The sequence below is a fragment of the Vulpes lagopus genome, chromosome 10 (assembly GCF_018345385.1).
Source record: "Vulpes lagopus strain Blue_001 chromosome 10, ASM1834538v1, whole genome shotgun sequence".
Lineage (NCBI taxonomy): Eukaryota > Metazoa > Chordata > Mammalia > Carnivora > Canidae > Vulpes > Vulpes lagopus.
The window spans coordinates 22,521,082-22,536,220 of record NC_054833.1 but is presented as its reverse complement, the minus strand read 5'-3'; the positions used below and the strand labels follow the sequence as shown (position 1 = coordinate 22,536,220).

Here is a 15,139-nt window from a genome sequence, read left to right as displayed (position 1 = left end):
AGTCCCGGGCAGGTGTCTGCGTGCAGGAGGCGGCTGGCCCGGGCTGCGGCCGTCGGACCCTGAGCCAGGGGAGCGCTCGGCAGGTCGGCGGCCTCACCCGGGGCAGCGAGCGAGCCAGGGTGACAGCTCGCAGGGGAGGGGGAAGGGGGCTCGAGTCCTGCTGGAGGGAGGGGGCCCGCCTTCCAGACGTGCACGGGGGCCGGAGCTGGGGTGCGCACCGGCGAGGGCGCTGGAGCCCGGTGCAGGGCTGGGAGGCGGTGTCCGGGGGGCGCCGAGCAGCCCCGCTCCCCACCCAGGGGCCAAGCCTCGGCGAGGTGCAAGCCCGCGCGGGCCGTGGGTGGCGCCCCCCTCGGGCGCCCCGCGAGCCCCGGGCGCAGCCCTTACCTTGCTCACCACGTTTTGCACGAGGCCGGTGCGGATGCCGTAGTCCCACGCGTGGCAGTCGCAGTGGGAGGCGTTGTCCGGCCTGTCCGGGGGGGACGGCAGGGGCGGCGCGTCGGCCCCGCCGCGGCTCGCGTTGCCCGGGGGCGCCCACGGGGCGGGCGCGGGCGCGGGCGCGGGGGGCGAGGCCGCGGGCCCGGTCCAGTTGGCCGCGCCGGGGACCCCCGCCGGCCCCGCGCCCTTGCCGGCCCCGCGGCACCAGAAGTCGGGCTGGTCCAGGAGGAAGGAGTCCGAGAACTGGCTGAAGCCGATGAAGAGCGCGGGGATCCAGGTGAGCAGCACGAGGGTCCTCTGGTAGCCGCCGCCCAGGCCGCCCAGGAACGGCAGCACCGAGCCGTCGTAGTCCAGCAGCAGGAGGCTGGGCGCCGCGGCCGCGCTGCAGCCCGGGGGCGCGGGGTGCGGGGCGGGCAGCGGCTGCAGGTCGCCGGCGGGGCCCGCGCGCCCCCCGCGCGCCGCCGAGGCCGCCGCGTCCCCGGGCCGCCGCGAGCCGCCCTCCTCGGCCGGGGCCGCCTGCCGCCCGGGCCCGCCGCCCGCCGCGTCCCGCCGCCGCTCTAGCGCCATGGCCCGGGCCCTGGGCGCCCGCAGACGCGCATAGACGCGCCCGCGCGGGGGGAGGGGCCTCAGTGCGCCCCCATGCCGCGGCCCGGACCCTGCGGCCCCGCTCGGGCGGACGCGGCCCGGGCCTCAGCCGCCGCCGCTCATCGGCCGCGAGCTCCGGGGGGGGGGGGGGGGGGGGGGCGGGGGCGCGCGGCGCGGCGCGGCGGCCGCTCCCCGGGAGCCCGCGACGGATCTGCCCGGCCTCGGGCGCTCCCGGAAGCCGCAGGCTCGGGTCCCCGCTGCCCAGCCCGCCGCGCGCTCGGGCTCCGCGAGCCTCCTCCTCCTCCTCCTCCTGGCCCTCCGCCTCGCCCTCCTCCGCCTCCCCCTCCTCCCGGCCCGCCCCCTCTCCCCCCGCCGCCGTGGAGGTAACCGCGGCACCTGCTGCGCCCCGCTCCGGCGCGCGAGCGCCCCCTCCAGCCGGGCCGGGCCGGGCTCCGCGGCGGGGGGGGCGGGGAAGCGGGGAAGCGGGGCGCCTGCCGGGCTGGAGGATCCCGGGCTCGCGCAGGGCGAGGCGGGGGAGCAGCGCTGGAGACGGGGGGGGGCCTCCTCGGCCCCGCTCTGCGCCCTGCACCCTGCACCCCGGGTCCCGGTGGTGACCTCTGCGCGCTCCAGGGGGGGCCCCCGCTCCCCGCGGTCCACGCCCTGCTCCCGGAGCCCCAAGTGCCCGGCGTGCCGGAGCAACACCCTCGCACTTTTTTTTTTTAATTTTTTTTTTTTGGGTGGGGGGGGGGACATTCAGATGATGGTTGAATTTGTGTGTGTGTGTGTGTCCGTGGCAGGAATGCGCATTGGCCAGTTTTCAGGCCGCCGGTCCCCGGGTCCCCAAATCGCCATTTCTCCCCCGCTCCCAAACGCGTGCGGTGCAAGCGCCCCGCCAGCGCGAGCGACACGGTGCGCACCCGGCCGCGAGCCGGGGTGGCCGCCCCCGCCCCCGCCCCCGCCCCCGCCCCCGCATCTCGAGTTCCCGTCCGCAACGCCAAGTGCACAGGCGCGCACATCCACATTCACACACACACGCGCGCGCGCGCGCACGGAGCCGAGGCTCTCCCCCCTCTCCGGGGCTCCAGCTCGAACCTTGCCCAGCCGGCGCTGTATAAATAACACCAGGCCTGCGGCACCCGGCTGCATTAGCATATTCCCCCTTTGCAGGAGCGAGGAGAGTGCAGCACCTCTCACCCCGGCGGCCCCACATGCTGGAGACATTTTCACATCCTGAGAAGTTTATTGATGGGAGTCTTAGGGCAATCCATTTCCAGTAGGACTGGGGGGGGGGGGGGGGGGGGGGGGGGCTGGGGGGGGGTGGAAGACAGGCTCCTTCTTGCTTTACAAAGGAACACACTCTGGGCTACAAATGCTGAACGCGTTCCTGTGCATTTCCATCATTTGCTTATATGTTTAACCTGTTTGTGGGCATCGTGCGCTTACTACTAAAATACTGGCACATGGGGGAGGATTATTTCTGAAGTCAGTTAGGGGAGTTGGGCCTTGGGGATGGGAGGAGGTCATGGACTTGCCCAAGTGGCTGACAAGGGGAGATTAGATAACTGTGGGCCGCAAGGGGCCCACTGGGCTGCAGAAGATGCCAAACCTCTGAGAAATGGATGTGAAAACCTGCACATGTTTAAAGAGCTTTGGGAGGGGGTGGGGGTGGGGTGATAGGGCACATTGTAATGATTTCTATTCCAAATTCATATTATTTATTACTTTGATTTTTTTCTTTTCTCCCCTCTCCCTCTTAGATAAAAGAAAAAAAGCAAAAAAAAAAAAAAATCAATGCAAAGTGTTTACCATGCCTGGAACAGAGAAAGTGCTTAATAAATGTTAGCTGTTTCTTATTACCGCCACAGTTACTATTCTATAAAATCTACATTCTATTTATGAATTTAAATATGACTTTACAGATATTTATTTCCTGTTTGGTGGCTGGTTAGAATAGGAGACTTCTATTTTGTGTTGGGCTCTACCTCTGTACCCAAAAGTCACAAGGACCTGTTTGTTTTCTTAGAACTCATCACAAAATAAGCATTGCCAGTGATCGTGATGGCCATTCCAATCATAATAATAAACAATATTGAACTCTGCAGGGTTAGTATTCAAATACACAATCTCATTCTGTCCTCATGGAACCCCCAAGAGGTGGTCTCCCAGATGAGGCTCCAGAGGTTAAATGCCTATCAGATCAAAGAGCTGGCCTACAGCAGAGCCAAATGACGGACTTGGAACCCAGAGCTTCTAACTGAACATTCCAGGGTGTCTCTGTTTTAACATGCAGGGCCAGATTATAATACTATAGGAGTTTTTTTTTATTTTTTAGTTTTTTTTTCCAAATCTAGATGGGGGGGGGGCCTGTTTTTGGTGAAAAACAGTCTTCCCTCAAAGAACACACTCGCAACCAATTTGGGTTCTTGCATTTAATTTTTCCTTATAGTTCCCCCAAAAAACTCGTTTACTTAAATTTTAACAGGAGAATTTTTCTATCTGTTGGGTTTTTAATAAGGTCAGATGCCAGGTGGGACGGGAAAAAAAAATTGGGGAAAAAGGGGTTTTGGTTTAGGATCCCCCAGAATGAAGTTTTTGCACTTTTAATTTTAAAAGGGTGGGTGGTAAGCCAAGAATGTTTCCCAAAAAAAATATTTTAACTTTAAAAAAACCCTTTAAAAAAAAGAAAAAACAAAAAAAAAAAAAAAAAACAATAAAATTTAAACCCTGGCCCGGGGCCCCTTTTTAAAGGGGGTTGTGTTTCTTAAAATAGAATTTCATTTTACCACCCTTTGTTAAACCCCATTTTTCCTTTGTCTGGCCCCCAAAAGCATCTGAGTTTGTGACCCTAATTTATATTATTATAAATAATAATTTATATTATTATTTATATTATATTATTTATATTATTTATATATTATTTATATTATTATTATTATATTATAATATTATTTATATTATATTATTAGGGTATATTATATCCTGAACTCATTCATCTCCATTATGAAAAAGAAAACCACAGACCCAAATGGAGTCACTTATGCTAGGGCATGTCGTCACACTGGGGCTTAACATCTCACCTACCTGCACTTAGAGCCTCCTCCAGAAATGTAGTCTTAGCTGGTCACTCAAGAATTTTCTGGTCAATACCAATCAGGTCATCTGTCACATGGACCCTTCCCATCCTCCAGAGGTAGATGAGATAATCCATGCATGAAGACTTTTTGTCCCCGAAAGAAGGTATCTTCACCTGGAAGAAACTTCTTTATGACTTCATTGCCATCTCTGAAAACCTTTTCCTTTCTATAGCCCTTTGGAGCTCTCATCTGTGAGCATGAATCTGTAGCCCAATTCATAAATGAATTAAGAAGGCCTGTTTGATCTTTAAAATGTACTGTGTTGGGGCAGCCCTGGTGGCACAGCGGTTTAGCACCGCCCCCCAGCCCAGGGCGTGATCCTGGAGACCCTGGATCGAGTCCCACGTCGGGCTCTCTGCATGGAGCCTGCTTCTCCCTCTGCCTGTGTCTCTGCCTTGCTCTCTCTGTGTGTCTCTATGAAGAATAAATAAATAAAATCTTAAAATAAAATAAAATAAAATAAAATGTACTGTGTTGAACTTTTGTTATTTAACACTGTAAAGAAGCTGAGCCATTTCTCTCTTGCTTTGGAACCGGAACCATGTTAGATAATCTATCAGTTTGCAATTTCCTAAAAATGGAGAAAATAAAGGAAAGATACAACCTAATCATGAATATAACTTGAACAATTTTATTTCCTTGGAGATGATGGCAGGGAAAAAAAATTAGCTTCCTTCTAAAGTTGATAGAGATCTAATTTTAAGTCCTCCATAATTCTGTAAAAGTTAGTTCCAAGGGTTGGTGTCAGGGTTAATTAACCTAGAATATATACTACTAGTCATAGCAAATGGGTTTCACATTAGTTTTACTTGTATGTTCACTTTTTTTTTAGTTTATTTATTTATGTAATCTCTACACCCAACATAGGGGTTGAACGCATGACCCTGAGATCAATAGTCACACACTCCTCTGACTGAGCCGGCCAGGCACCTCTGTATGTTCATGTTTTTTATTTATACTCGAAATTTAGATAGATACCATAGTCTGGAATATCAGGTGTCTTTCTTTTTTCTTACTGCAGTTTGATTTCTCGCTTTCAAATAATTGTTTGAAAATGGGTTATCTTGATTTGGGGGGGGGAGGGCAGGAAAAAGTGGTATGAAATTACCTCAAACTCTACATGTGTGTAGTTGAACATGACTTATATCATCCTTTGACTTTTGGAATGTTAACTCTGACTTTCTAACAAGGAAGTTGACATTTACAAGACCTATCATAAATGAAAATGAAAAAGCTACTTTTGTTCAGTGGCAGAAGTAATAAAAATGTCACATAACCTATCCAAAAGAAAACTACAGGTAATATCTTAAGAACTTACTCAGTGAGTACAGCCAAATTCATCCTTCCTGATCAAAAGACCAAGTAAAATAAATAACAAAATGAAGATAAGACTTCCACACAAAAGGCTATTCAATTGTAAATGTGATTGATAAATCCAAATTACTTTTAAAATCTTGGTCAAAATTTAAGTTTGAACTCTTTTAATTGAGTTAAAAAACAATTAGTATAACAAATTGATCTAGAATTTGATGTTGGCTTCTGTTTGCTAAAAAATCACAGATTTTTACTTTTTTTTTTTTTTTTTTTTACATTTGCTTTATTGTACTTCACAATGTTCTTTGTCTCTCTCACACACACAGAAAAAGGATAGAACGCAGGACTGACAGGTGAGCATTATGTTTCATTCCCGCATGGAAACAGCCTCTGTTGCTTGGGAGAATCCTCCCAAAATTTGCAAATGAACTTCAGCTGTCAAGTATGGATTGGGGCTCTCAGCAATGAATGGGGCAATCTGAAGATCATCATTGTCAGGAGGGTGTGTGGGAACAATCAAATAACAAAGATTTAGAGAAAGAGACTGCCACTTCCTAAAACAGGTAAAATGATGCTCTTTAAACAACTCTTTCCTTGGGACTCCTGGGTGGCTCAGTGGTTGAGCTTCTGCCTTTGGCTCAGGATGTGATCCCGGGATCCTGTGATTGAGTCCAAGTCCCACATTGGACTCCCCGCAGGAAGTCTGCTTCTCCTTCTGCCTGTATCTCTGCCCCTCTCTCATGAATAAATAAATAAAATCTTAAAACAACAACAACAACAACAACTCTTTCTCTACTAATTCTAAATGAAGATGAAGAAAAATTCTCAACTGCATGGTTTAGGTGTTCTAGCCAAATCTAAATCTATTAAGCTTATTTCCTTCAATGACTAGAGGCTACAAGAGTATGAGAGTAAGGAATAATTCTAAATGGGGTAAATTATAGACCCAGAATATGTTTTCTGAGGCAAGAGCTTTTGACTAAAAAAAATTTTTTTAGATTAATTTTTTTTGTCTCTAATAAGGTTAGAATTGAATTAGTTTGAATTTATGGCTCTGGTCCTGAAGGACCTTTGTTTGTAAAGAATTAGCCATATATGCGTAGGATTGTCACTGTACATTGTGGGCCACCGAATAGAGCTTTGAATAGAAATGTAGTGCTTCTGGAGCAAAGTAATATATAAACATATAAAGTCCCTGAAGCATCTTTTTTGTTAACAATATTTTAAACACGAAACTAAGCTTTTAAACTTGAGCAAAATACCCTTGCTATTTCAAAAGGTCAAACACCCCAGTAGCAATGAGCATACCTAGTACCGGTTCTTGGTTTCTAATACCATTCTCCAATAAAAGGAACCAAGGCTCCTTGAGAGAAATGGTTGATTCTAGGACTGGGCCGGGAAATATATAAGCTGAGCCCAGGGCACCTGGTGATGCCTCAAAGTGAGAAACTGCTGAGCTCCCCTCTATCCCCCACTGTGGCAGGGTTGTGTCACAGGAGCCTATGGAAAAGAGCTCCTAATTTAACAACAAAATAGTGTTGTATAGTAACCCAAAGTATAAAACAACTACTATGAATCCATATGGATATAAATAAATGATTGAATAAAGAAAGAAATGGGAGGAGGAGACATATTTCCCATGCAGAAGAGTTCCAAATAATGTGAGTGGATGCATGGCCCTCGAGGAGGTCAGACATAACTCTCAAGTGTGGTCTGTACTGGGTATTTCTTTCCAGTGCAGAAAGTATGGAAGGGGAGGGACGGGAAAGAGAAAAGCTCAGTGGAGAAACCTGATAATCACTACCTGAGCCAGGTGAGCAAGATCAACATCAGTAGTGATAAGACATGTTGATAGCATGTAGCTTCCACATGATGTGATGAGAATGGCTCTTTGCCTCTGTGATCTTCCTTCCTGAAACCCATAACCGCAGTTTAATCACGAGAACATCAGATGAGTCCCAAATCCAGAATGTTATAGAAAATACCTGACCATGACCAGTACTAAAGAACAAGGAGAGTTTGAGAAACTATCACAGCCAAGACGATCAAAGTGTCAAGTGGTTTCTGCATGAGATCCTGGAACAGAAAGAGGACATTAGGTAAACACTAAGAAAATCTGAGTGAACTATAAACTTTAGTTAATAGAAATGTATCAGTGGTGGCTCATTAGTTGTGACAAATGTAAGATGACAATAGGGCAAATGAGGTTAAGTGGCATATAGGAACTGCCTGTCCTATCTTTGAAACTTTTTCTATAAATCTAAAACTATTCTGAAATAAACACCTGGTTTTTTTTTTAAAGAGGATTTAAGTCTTTTCAAGCATCAATATTTCATTTAAGTGTAAATCAGTAATTTTGCCCTATGATGATTTTTTTTTTTTTTTGTGATGATCTTTTGAATCGAGTAAACATCTAATGGTTTGTAACCCAGAGTTGATGGGGGAGCAGAAGAAAATGTAAATAATTGAAAAATGTTAATAAAGTCTTGTAATAGTGACTGATTTTTTAAAAATACTCCAAAATGTTAAAAGATGCTACCAGAAAACATTGTCAGCTGTGGTCCAGGCTCTGGTCTGTCTGAAAGGCCACCAAGCCGGGGTGAGCCTCAAGCCCCATCTGAGAAAGTCGACAACTATAATTTTGTTTTGATTCCCCTTTCATTTGAGTTCACGTCCATAGTTTGCTATGTTTTCTCCGTACACCTAGAAATGCACTCAAATTTCCCTTTAACTTCTCAGAGATGTTTTCCTCCTGTCATGTTAACCTCCTCAAAGATTCCATTTCTTTAAAGTTAACATAGAACATTAAGGGAGCCTGCAAAATACGTGGGTATGGGATAACCAGCACACTTTTAGGAAATGTAATAGAGAAGCCTGTGGCCTCCAGGTTAACGGTCTTTGACAAAGTCTTTTTATCAGCCAGAAAATGCTGGGAATATAAATCTAAGGACATTCAAGTAAAACTCCATTTTCTAGTATATGTCCCTAAAGGTCCCGGTCCCTGATTTATATGCCTCGACAGCCCCACTGCCTGTCACAGGGCCTGGCACTCAATAAATATTTGGGGAATGAATGAATGAATAAATGAAGAATGGGATAATAGATAAGATTTTGTCAGGGAGGGCAGCCCGGGTGGCTCAGCGGTTTAGCGCCGCCTTCAGCCCAGGGTGTGATCCTGGAGACCTGGGATCGAGTCCTACGTCGGGCTCCCTGCATGGAGCCTGCTTCTTCCTCTGCTTGTGTCTCTGCCCCACCACCCCCCTCTCTGTGTCTCATGAATAAATAAATAAAATCTTTAAAAAAAAAGATTTTGTCAGGGAAAGAATAGGGAACAGTGTATTCCAAGTTGAAGGGACAGCAGGAATAAAAATACAAAAGTAGTAGCAAGAATTGCATGTTTAGAAAATTTTATGGACCTCACGCATTTCTATAATATGATTTAGTTATACTTGATGGACTGAAATTTGATGATACTATTTTAAACATAAACATTTTGAGCCTTGAAGTTAAGAAAATCCTAGGGAAATACCTCACTTTAAAAAAAATTTTGTTGAGCTAGATTTTACATAGACACATTTTAACTGTGCAGTTTTATAGTGTGTACACGCCTGTGAGACCATCACCCCAATCAAGATATAAAATATTTCACTCACCCAAAAAAGTTCTGTTGTGCTTCTTTGCAACAAATTCCCCAACCCCACACACGTCCTTAGGCAACTACTGATCTGCTTTCTCTCTCTACAGATAAGTTTTTCCTGTTCTAGAACTTACAATACGAGGAACTGGGCAGCATGTGCTCTCTTGTGTCTACTTCTTTTACTCAGCATGACGCCTATGGATTCACCTACGTGTTGTTGCATGTTCCAGTATTTTATTCTTTTTTATTCATTGCTGAGAATTGTTCCTTCACGTGACTATGCTAGAACTTGTTATCCATTTTGTTAATGGATGTTTGGGTTGTTTCCAGTTTGGGGCCACTTTGAATAAAGCTTCTAAGAACCTTCGTATGTGATTCTTCATGTAGGCATATATTTAAATTTCTCTTGGGCATAGATCCAGGAGTAAGACTGTGCGTTGTATAGAAAGTCCTATCTCACTTTTTGAAAATGATACCTGGGAGGTCACCAACTCACAAGAACGGTCCTTATGACCACTATTAAACAAAGAACCCAGGGCTGGCGAGGGCATCATCTGAGCCAGCATGGAACAGCTTACGCATCTAAGAAATCAGAAAAATGCTTGTATTCTTTGAGGACGCAAGTAACAACGAAGAGATGCCACAGGATATGCTGGCGAGTGAGTCTAAAGCTAAAGTGAATTCTTCACGTGTCAGTATCTGAGAATTGATTTCTTTTAGGTGGCATGCTGGGGTCTCATCATACTTTCTTACATAGCAAAACAATGTATAGGAAATTACCAATACTGGACAAGTATTAGTATTCTTTTTCATACCCAAACTATAGAAAACCCAAGGCAAACTGACTTATGTAAAAAAGGGCAAACACGTTAGCTAATGTAACCGGGAAGACCAAGGCTTGCGTGGCTTTAGACATGGCCGAGTTCTGGTCTGTTTCCACCTCTTGGATTTATTTTCTTCTCTGTGACCTTCATTCTTGGGCTCGCTGCTGCGTTTCCCCTGCTCACGCTTGGCAGTTCCAACAGGAAGAGAATGCCTCTCTCCTAAAAGCTCCAACGATATCACAGCCAATCTCATTAGCTCTGATTTATGGCTAGTTGGGTCATTACTATTTTTGACACTATCACTGTGGTCCCCAGCCTACGATGCTCTGATTGGGCAGGCGTAGCCAACATGTCACAGAGGTGGCCGTAGCCTAGTGCGAACCATGAGGATTGAAGTGGAATAGTAGACTAGCCCAGGCACGGTACGGGAAGGAGAAACAACAATGGCCATTTCCATCGTTCCTGTTAGAGATTATGTGCAAATTCTAGATTTCTAAATATTTAGAAATCATTGTGGGCCTCCAGGCTAAAGCAGAAAGTAGGTGAGCTGTTAGTTACAAACTGTGTCAGGAAAGCATCCTCCTTTTCAGGATAACACAGTGAAGAAATTAGAGGGAACTGTTACCATAAAAACCCCAAGGACTCCAAGTTAAACCCTATCTTTCATCTAAAGCAAATATGAGAACACTATTAACACGGCCCATCGTTAGGTGAAAGGGATGGAAAGGGACTTCCAAGGCCCTCCCGGCTAGGATGACGATGGGGGATGACGTCAGAGCTTTGCTCGGATCCCTCAGGCACCTCTCAACTATTTTTGGAGGTCTGGGGGTTGGAGAGAGGGAGGCCAGCTTTCAGGGGCTTTTACTTCCATCATCCCACAACTCAGACTTTTTTCCCCGCAAAGCATCACTCTTGGATTATTGAAGCTGACTTGCCAAGGAAAGAGGAAGTCTCTGGGAGTTAGTTCCCCCTTGACCTGTGACAGGTGAGTGTGGAACAACAAAACCCCCAATTCCCTTGCTTGCTTCCTTGTGCAAGAAGCCTCATTTCAGGGTCGACTTTTAGTCATCAAAGCCCAAGTACGTGAGGATAAAAGTCTCAAGCCCAAGAAATGCTTGGTAGGAAAACAGAACATCTGAAGTCAGACTTCCTGACTGTTTGTCCAGACCTCATAACCGTCTGGTGATGTGAGCTGGAACAAGCCATATCACGTTCTTCAACTGTAAAATGGGAACAATCGTAACATCTGCCTCGCCCGCCTATCACGCAGTGCTGCTGTGGGAGCGAATGAGATCATGTGAACCAAGGGACTTGCGAATGTAAACAGTGGCACAAACGCCCAGCATTATTTAGGTGCTATCAGAGGCAGTCATCTTGACCCCAACCACCTGAGATAGCTCTACTGAGTGTATCTGACGCTTCATCACCACAAGCCCAAGGTCAGATTTCAATAGCAATCAAATAGAGAAGGAGGTTGGAATCCCCAGCAGACATTTCATTCCATTAGCTCTGCTAAATAATTCTACGGGAGAGTCAGACAGACACAGAGCTTGAGTTTGCTGCCTGTGGTCAGACTTCCTGGTAGCGAACGTTTGCTGGCCCAGACCTTTGTGTATTGTCCTGAATCCCCGGTTGGCTCTCTTGGGCCAGCAGCAGAGGAGCCGCTCCTCCATCTTGTCTTCTAGACTAAATAAACATCATGAAGGGTGGAGAATCGTGACACCGTGTCTCGTCCATCCGGCCCAGCATTTCCGGCTCCCTGCCCCTGATTTTATCCACGGGGCAGATCTGATACTAGGTCCTGGCCTTACCTCATCCTGCTTGCCTTATCTTGCTGCAAACGCATTGCTCTGCATCTTTGACAGAACCCGAAATCTGAGCCATTCCTAATAACCTGAATAATGATCGTAGCTACCACACGTGTGTTCCCTCACTTAAAGGACCCAGCACGTCTATGGAGGTGCACACCACTGGGCCATTTTGGAATGAGGAGGGCTGGTTTTAAAGATGTTAGGTAAGTTGCCCAAGGTCACACAGTAGCAGAACCAGGACTCAGGCCCGAAATTCAGAGCAGCCCTGTGGCAGAGCTCAGGATCCTAGTCCACTACAGGCCCCCGCCCCAAACTTTGGTAGGAGGGAGCTCCCCCACCCCCAGGTCTCTGCGATTCAATTGGATGAATGTCCAGATCTCACAGGGCTCATCCCCAGCCAGAAGGCTGCTGCCCCTCTCTCTCTCCGCATCCTCTCAGCAGCAAGTCACACCTACTGGGCTTCCTTGGCCCCTGTGAGTGCCCTTGCTTCTGGAACCAGCTTCCTCTCTGCTCTAACGCCAGTGGCCTTGGGAAACCCCAAAGTGCTTCCCTACAGGAAAATGTCCACTTACAGATAGATCCTCAGGCCGTTACTGTCACCCACTGCCCACCCGGGAGACATCTCTGAGCCCTTTGAGCTCTCCTGGAATTGTTTACCTAGTCAAGGGGGTGATTTCGGCATTAACCTTTAGCCAGTCAACAAAACAGAACTCTACGCAATGAGAGCTTCTTATACATTTGCCTGATTCCCTTTTGTTTCAGGTTCAGAAACATTCTGAACATTCTCCCACTGAAAAGACTCTGGAATACAAAATTCTGTGTCTCCCTCTCTGTCTTCATTGTGTGAGATGCTCAGAAAATCCCACTGTTGCAAACAGAACTAACCAGAAGCACAGGTGTAGCACCTCAATCCCTCACCTTTCTCACCAGGCCTTGGGGATTCACCACCTCAGGCTGGAGCCAGAGCTGGTTTGAGTCATCGAGGATACCTCTCGAGATCCTGGGGGATGCTTCCTACTGGAAAGATCCAAGAAAGGAGAAACCAAATTCCACGACGAATGAACCTATTTTTTGTTTTTGCCCTTTCCCCCCACCTCATTCATTTAAAAATGCCTTGCATCAGATGAGACTTTGACGTAGAAAAATAGATATTTTTCCAATGAGCAGGCCTGAATGTGTACATACGAATCTCTCTCCTCTTCAACGGAGGACAATAGTCTTACAAAAAAGTGCAGCCATTGTTCAAACGTTTGTTGGCCCTCTCTTCTGGAAATTGCATTTGGAGTCTGTGGCACAACCTTTTGAATAGTCTCTCTTGTGATTTTTTTTTTTTTTTACGCTCTTGACTTTAAGAAAAAGTAGCTAAAAGTCAATTGAAACCAAGTTTACCTATTAAACTGAAAAATAGTATTTGAGGCTAAAAATGATGTGTGAGTGTAAAATAAAGAGGAAGAATGTCTTTTGTTGTCCTTACGGTGGCTCTGACGGTAATGATTCTCTTCTGAGGCACACAAAAGCTTTTCGGGAGGGAAACCCTCACCCTGTGACAAGGCAATTTGAGATCAGGCTCCGGCTAGCTGCTCCAGAGCTTTCTTTCTTCTCCGTCTCCACTACACAATACCACCCCTTTTTGATCTTTGCCGAGTGTTTATCATTCACATTTTCATTTAACGAGAGTGAGGAGTGTCTGAGCCCCAGGAGGAATTGGTGAAGAATTTAAATCTTTCCTTGCCCATGTGTCCTCCATATAAAGGCATGTTTGATATTTGCCTTTAATCGGATGGGCCTTGCTTTCTAACTGAGGGAAGATGAAAGGTTAGCATACAAAGTCCTCTCCCTCTGCACTCTCTCTTCCTTTTTTATGTTTCCCTTCTCAAAGGAGTAAACGTGTGATGGGTTCACATTCATTCCCACCTAATGAAATCCCAGGGTGTGAAAGCTCCCTGATGGTGAGCTGGCAAGTTTCAAGAGCAACTCACCTTTATCCGTAGTTTGATAGGGATCCTTGGTTCCGGGTGGCATGCTGATCAGCTACTTAGGCCATTTAGGGAAAAGGATTCAGGTGGCCCCCCTTCCTCTTCTAGCTACCACGGTTTCTGGACTCCATCAGATGGCTCTCATTTTCCCCTTCAACGTTGATTCCTCACTCCCTTCTGGAAGTGTCTACACTGGCATTGAGCTTCACTGTTTCAAGCTCTCTGTTGCTAAGAGATGCTGTTCTGCTGTAGACCCAAGTGTGAACTCACGCTAATTAAGGCCTCTATGTAGCTTTGCAAAGAGCCACTTGCACTTTTGCCCAGGGCAAGGAGGACATTCTTTTCATTTGTTTCAAGAGCTGCCCGTAGGTGGCCACCATTGGTGGGTGATCAAAATATAAGAGGGGAAGGAGCAGCTCCTTCCGGGTTGGGCTTGTTACTGATTTGCTAATGCACCACACCTGGTTTGCTTGCAGGATAACAAAATATGACTGCTCCCTTTCTCAAGCAGGAAATACAGTTGTTGAATGATAACAGATAATGAAGGTAAATGGAACCTCTCGTCACCTACCTGAAGCCTCCTCTTCTGGGAGAGAAAACTGAGGCCCCAGAGAAATGGAATCCTTTGACCTAAATCAAAGAGTCCATCAGACGTCAGCCAGGGACTAGGGCTCAGTTCTTCGGATTCCCAGTAAGACATCCTTGATGCTTGCCTCCCTGGAAACTGAATTTGTGTCGAATACCTCTTGATCAATAGCCAAACAATTGATATGCAATCATTCATGTTCCCCTTTAGCAGAAATGATGGATTTTCATTTACCTTTGATGATTCTCCTACGTTATCTCTCTGAAAATAAATAGCCTACATGTATTAAAATAGGCTTCCTCCCAGAGACTTCGAAATCTCTGAAGACCCAACTGTGTATCCTTCATATTCTGTGCCTGGTAGGGGCTCAGTGAATAGCGAGTGGAGGGATGGATAACACAGGGTGAAACCAGATAACCCACAAAGGACCGCATGGACTCTCCCGTGTGTCAACGAATTTAGTTAACTGGCCACACGTGAAAGCAAGTTCCACCACCATAGTTTACCTCTATTATTTTGACGAAGTTGGCTTATTTTTAAAACATCCATGCAATACTTACAGTAAATCAAAATCCAAAATGAAATGTTACTCAAAGTTTCACTTTATTTCCAGATTTTTTTAATTATGAGTCCCAGAGAGAAAGGTTGTTCTTCTGAAAGGCTACCCTCTTTCCTGAATTCTTCCCTGCTTGAAATTTCTGATCTTTTAAAAATTTCTGTCTTTTTCAATCAACCTCTGACCTCACTCTGATTCTAGGAAGAGCTGACTTATGTCCCCAGGGAATCATTTCACAAATATCTGAGAGCTCCACACAAACAAGGCCACAAACAGCCTAG

At 46.8% G+C, this 15,139-nt stretch overlaps 1 protein-coding gene across 7 annotated transcripts in view; it reads right to left on the bottom strand.

Annotated features, from left to right (window-relative positions):
- The window catches only part of SLC22A23 (solute carrier family 22 member 23), a 163,108-nt gene extending 161,767 nt beyond the window's left edge, over positions 1 to 1,341 (bottom strand). For 2 of the 7 annotated variants that reach the window (XM_041771623.1, XM_041771624.1), the window contains exon 1: positions 385 to 1,144. In XM_041771623.1, the coding sequence (XP_041627557.1) occupies positions 385 to 1,002 (618 nt within the window). In that variant the 5' untranslated portion in view covers positions 1,003 to 1,144. Of the gene's footprint in view, positions 1 to 384 lie in introns of all 7 variants that reach the window. The other 5 variants (XM_041771625.1, XM_041771626.1, XM_041771627.1 and 2 more) reach the window with 5 other exon arrangements.
- Between the last annotated feature and the right edge of the window lie 13,798 nt (positions 1,342 to 15,139).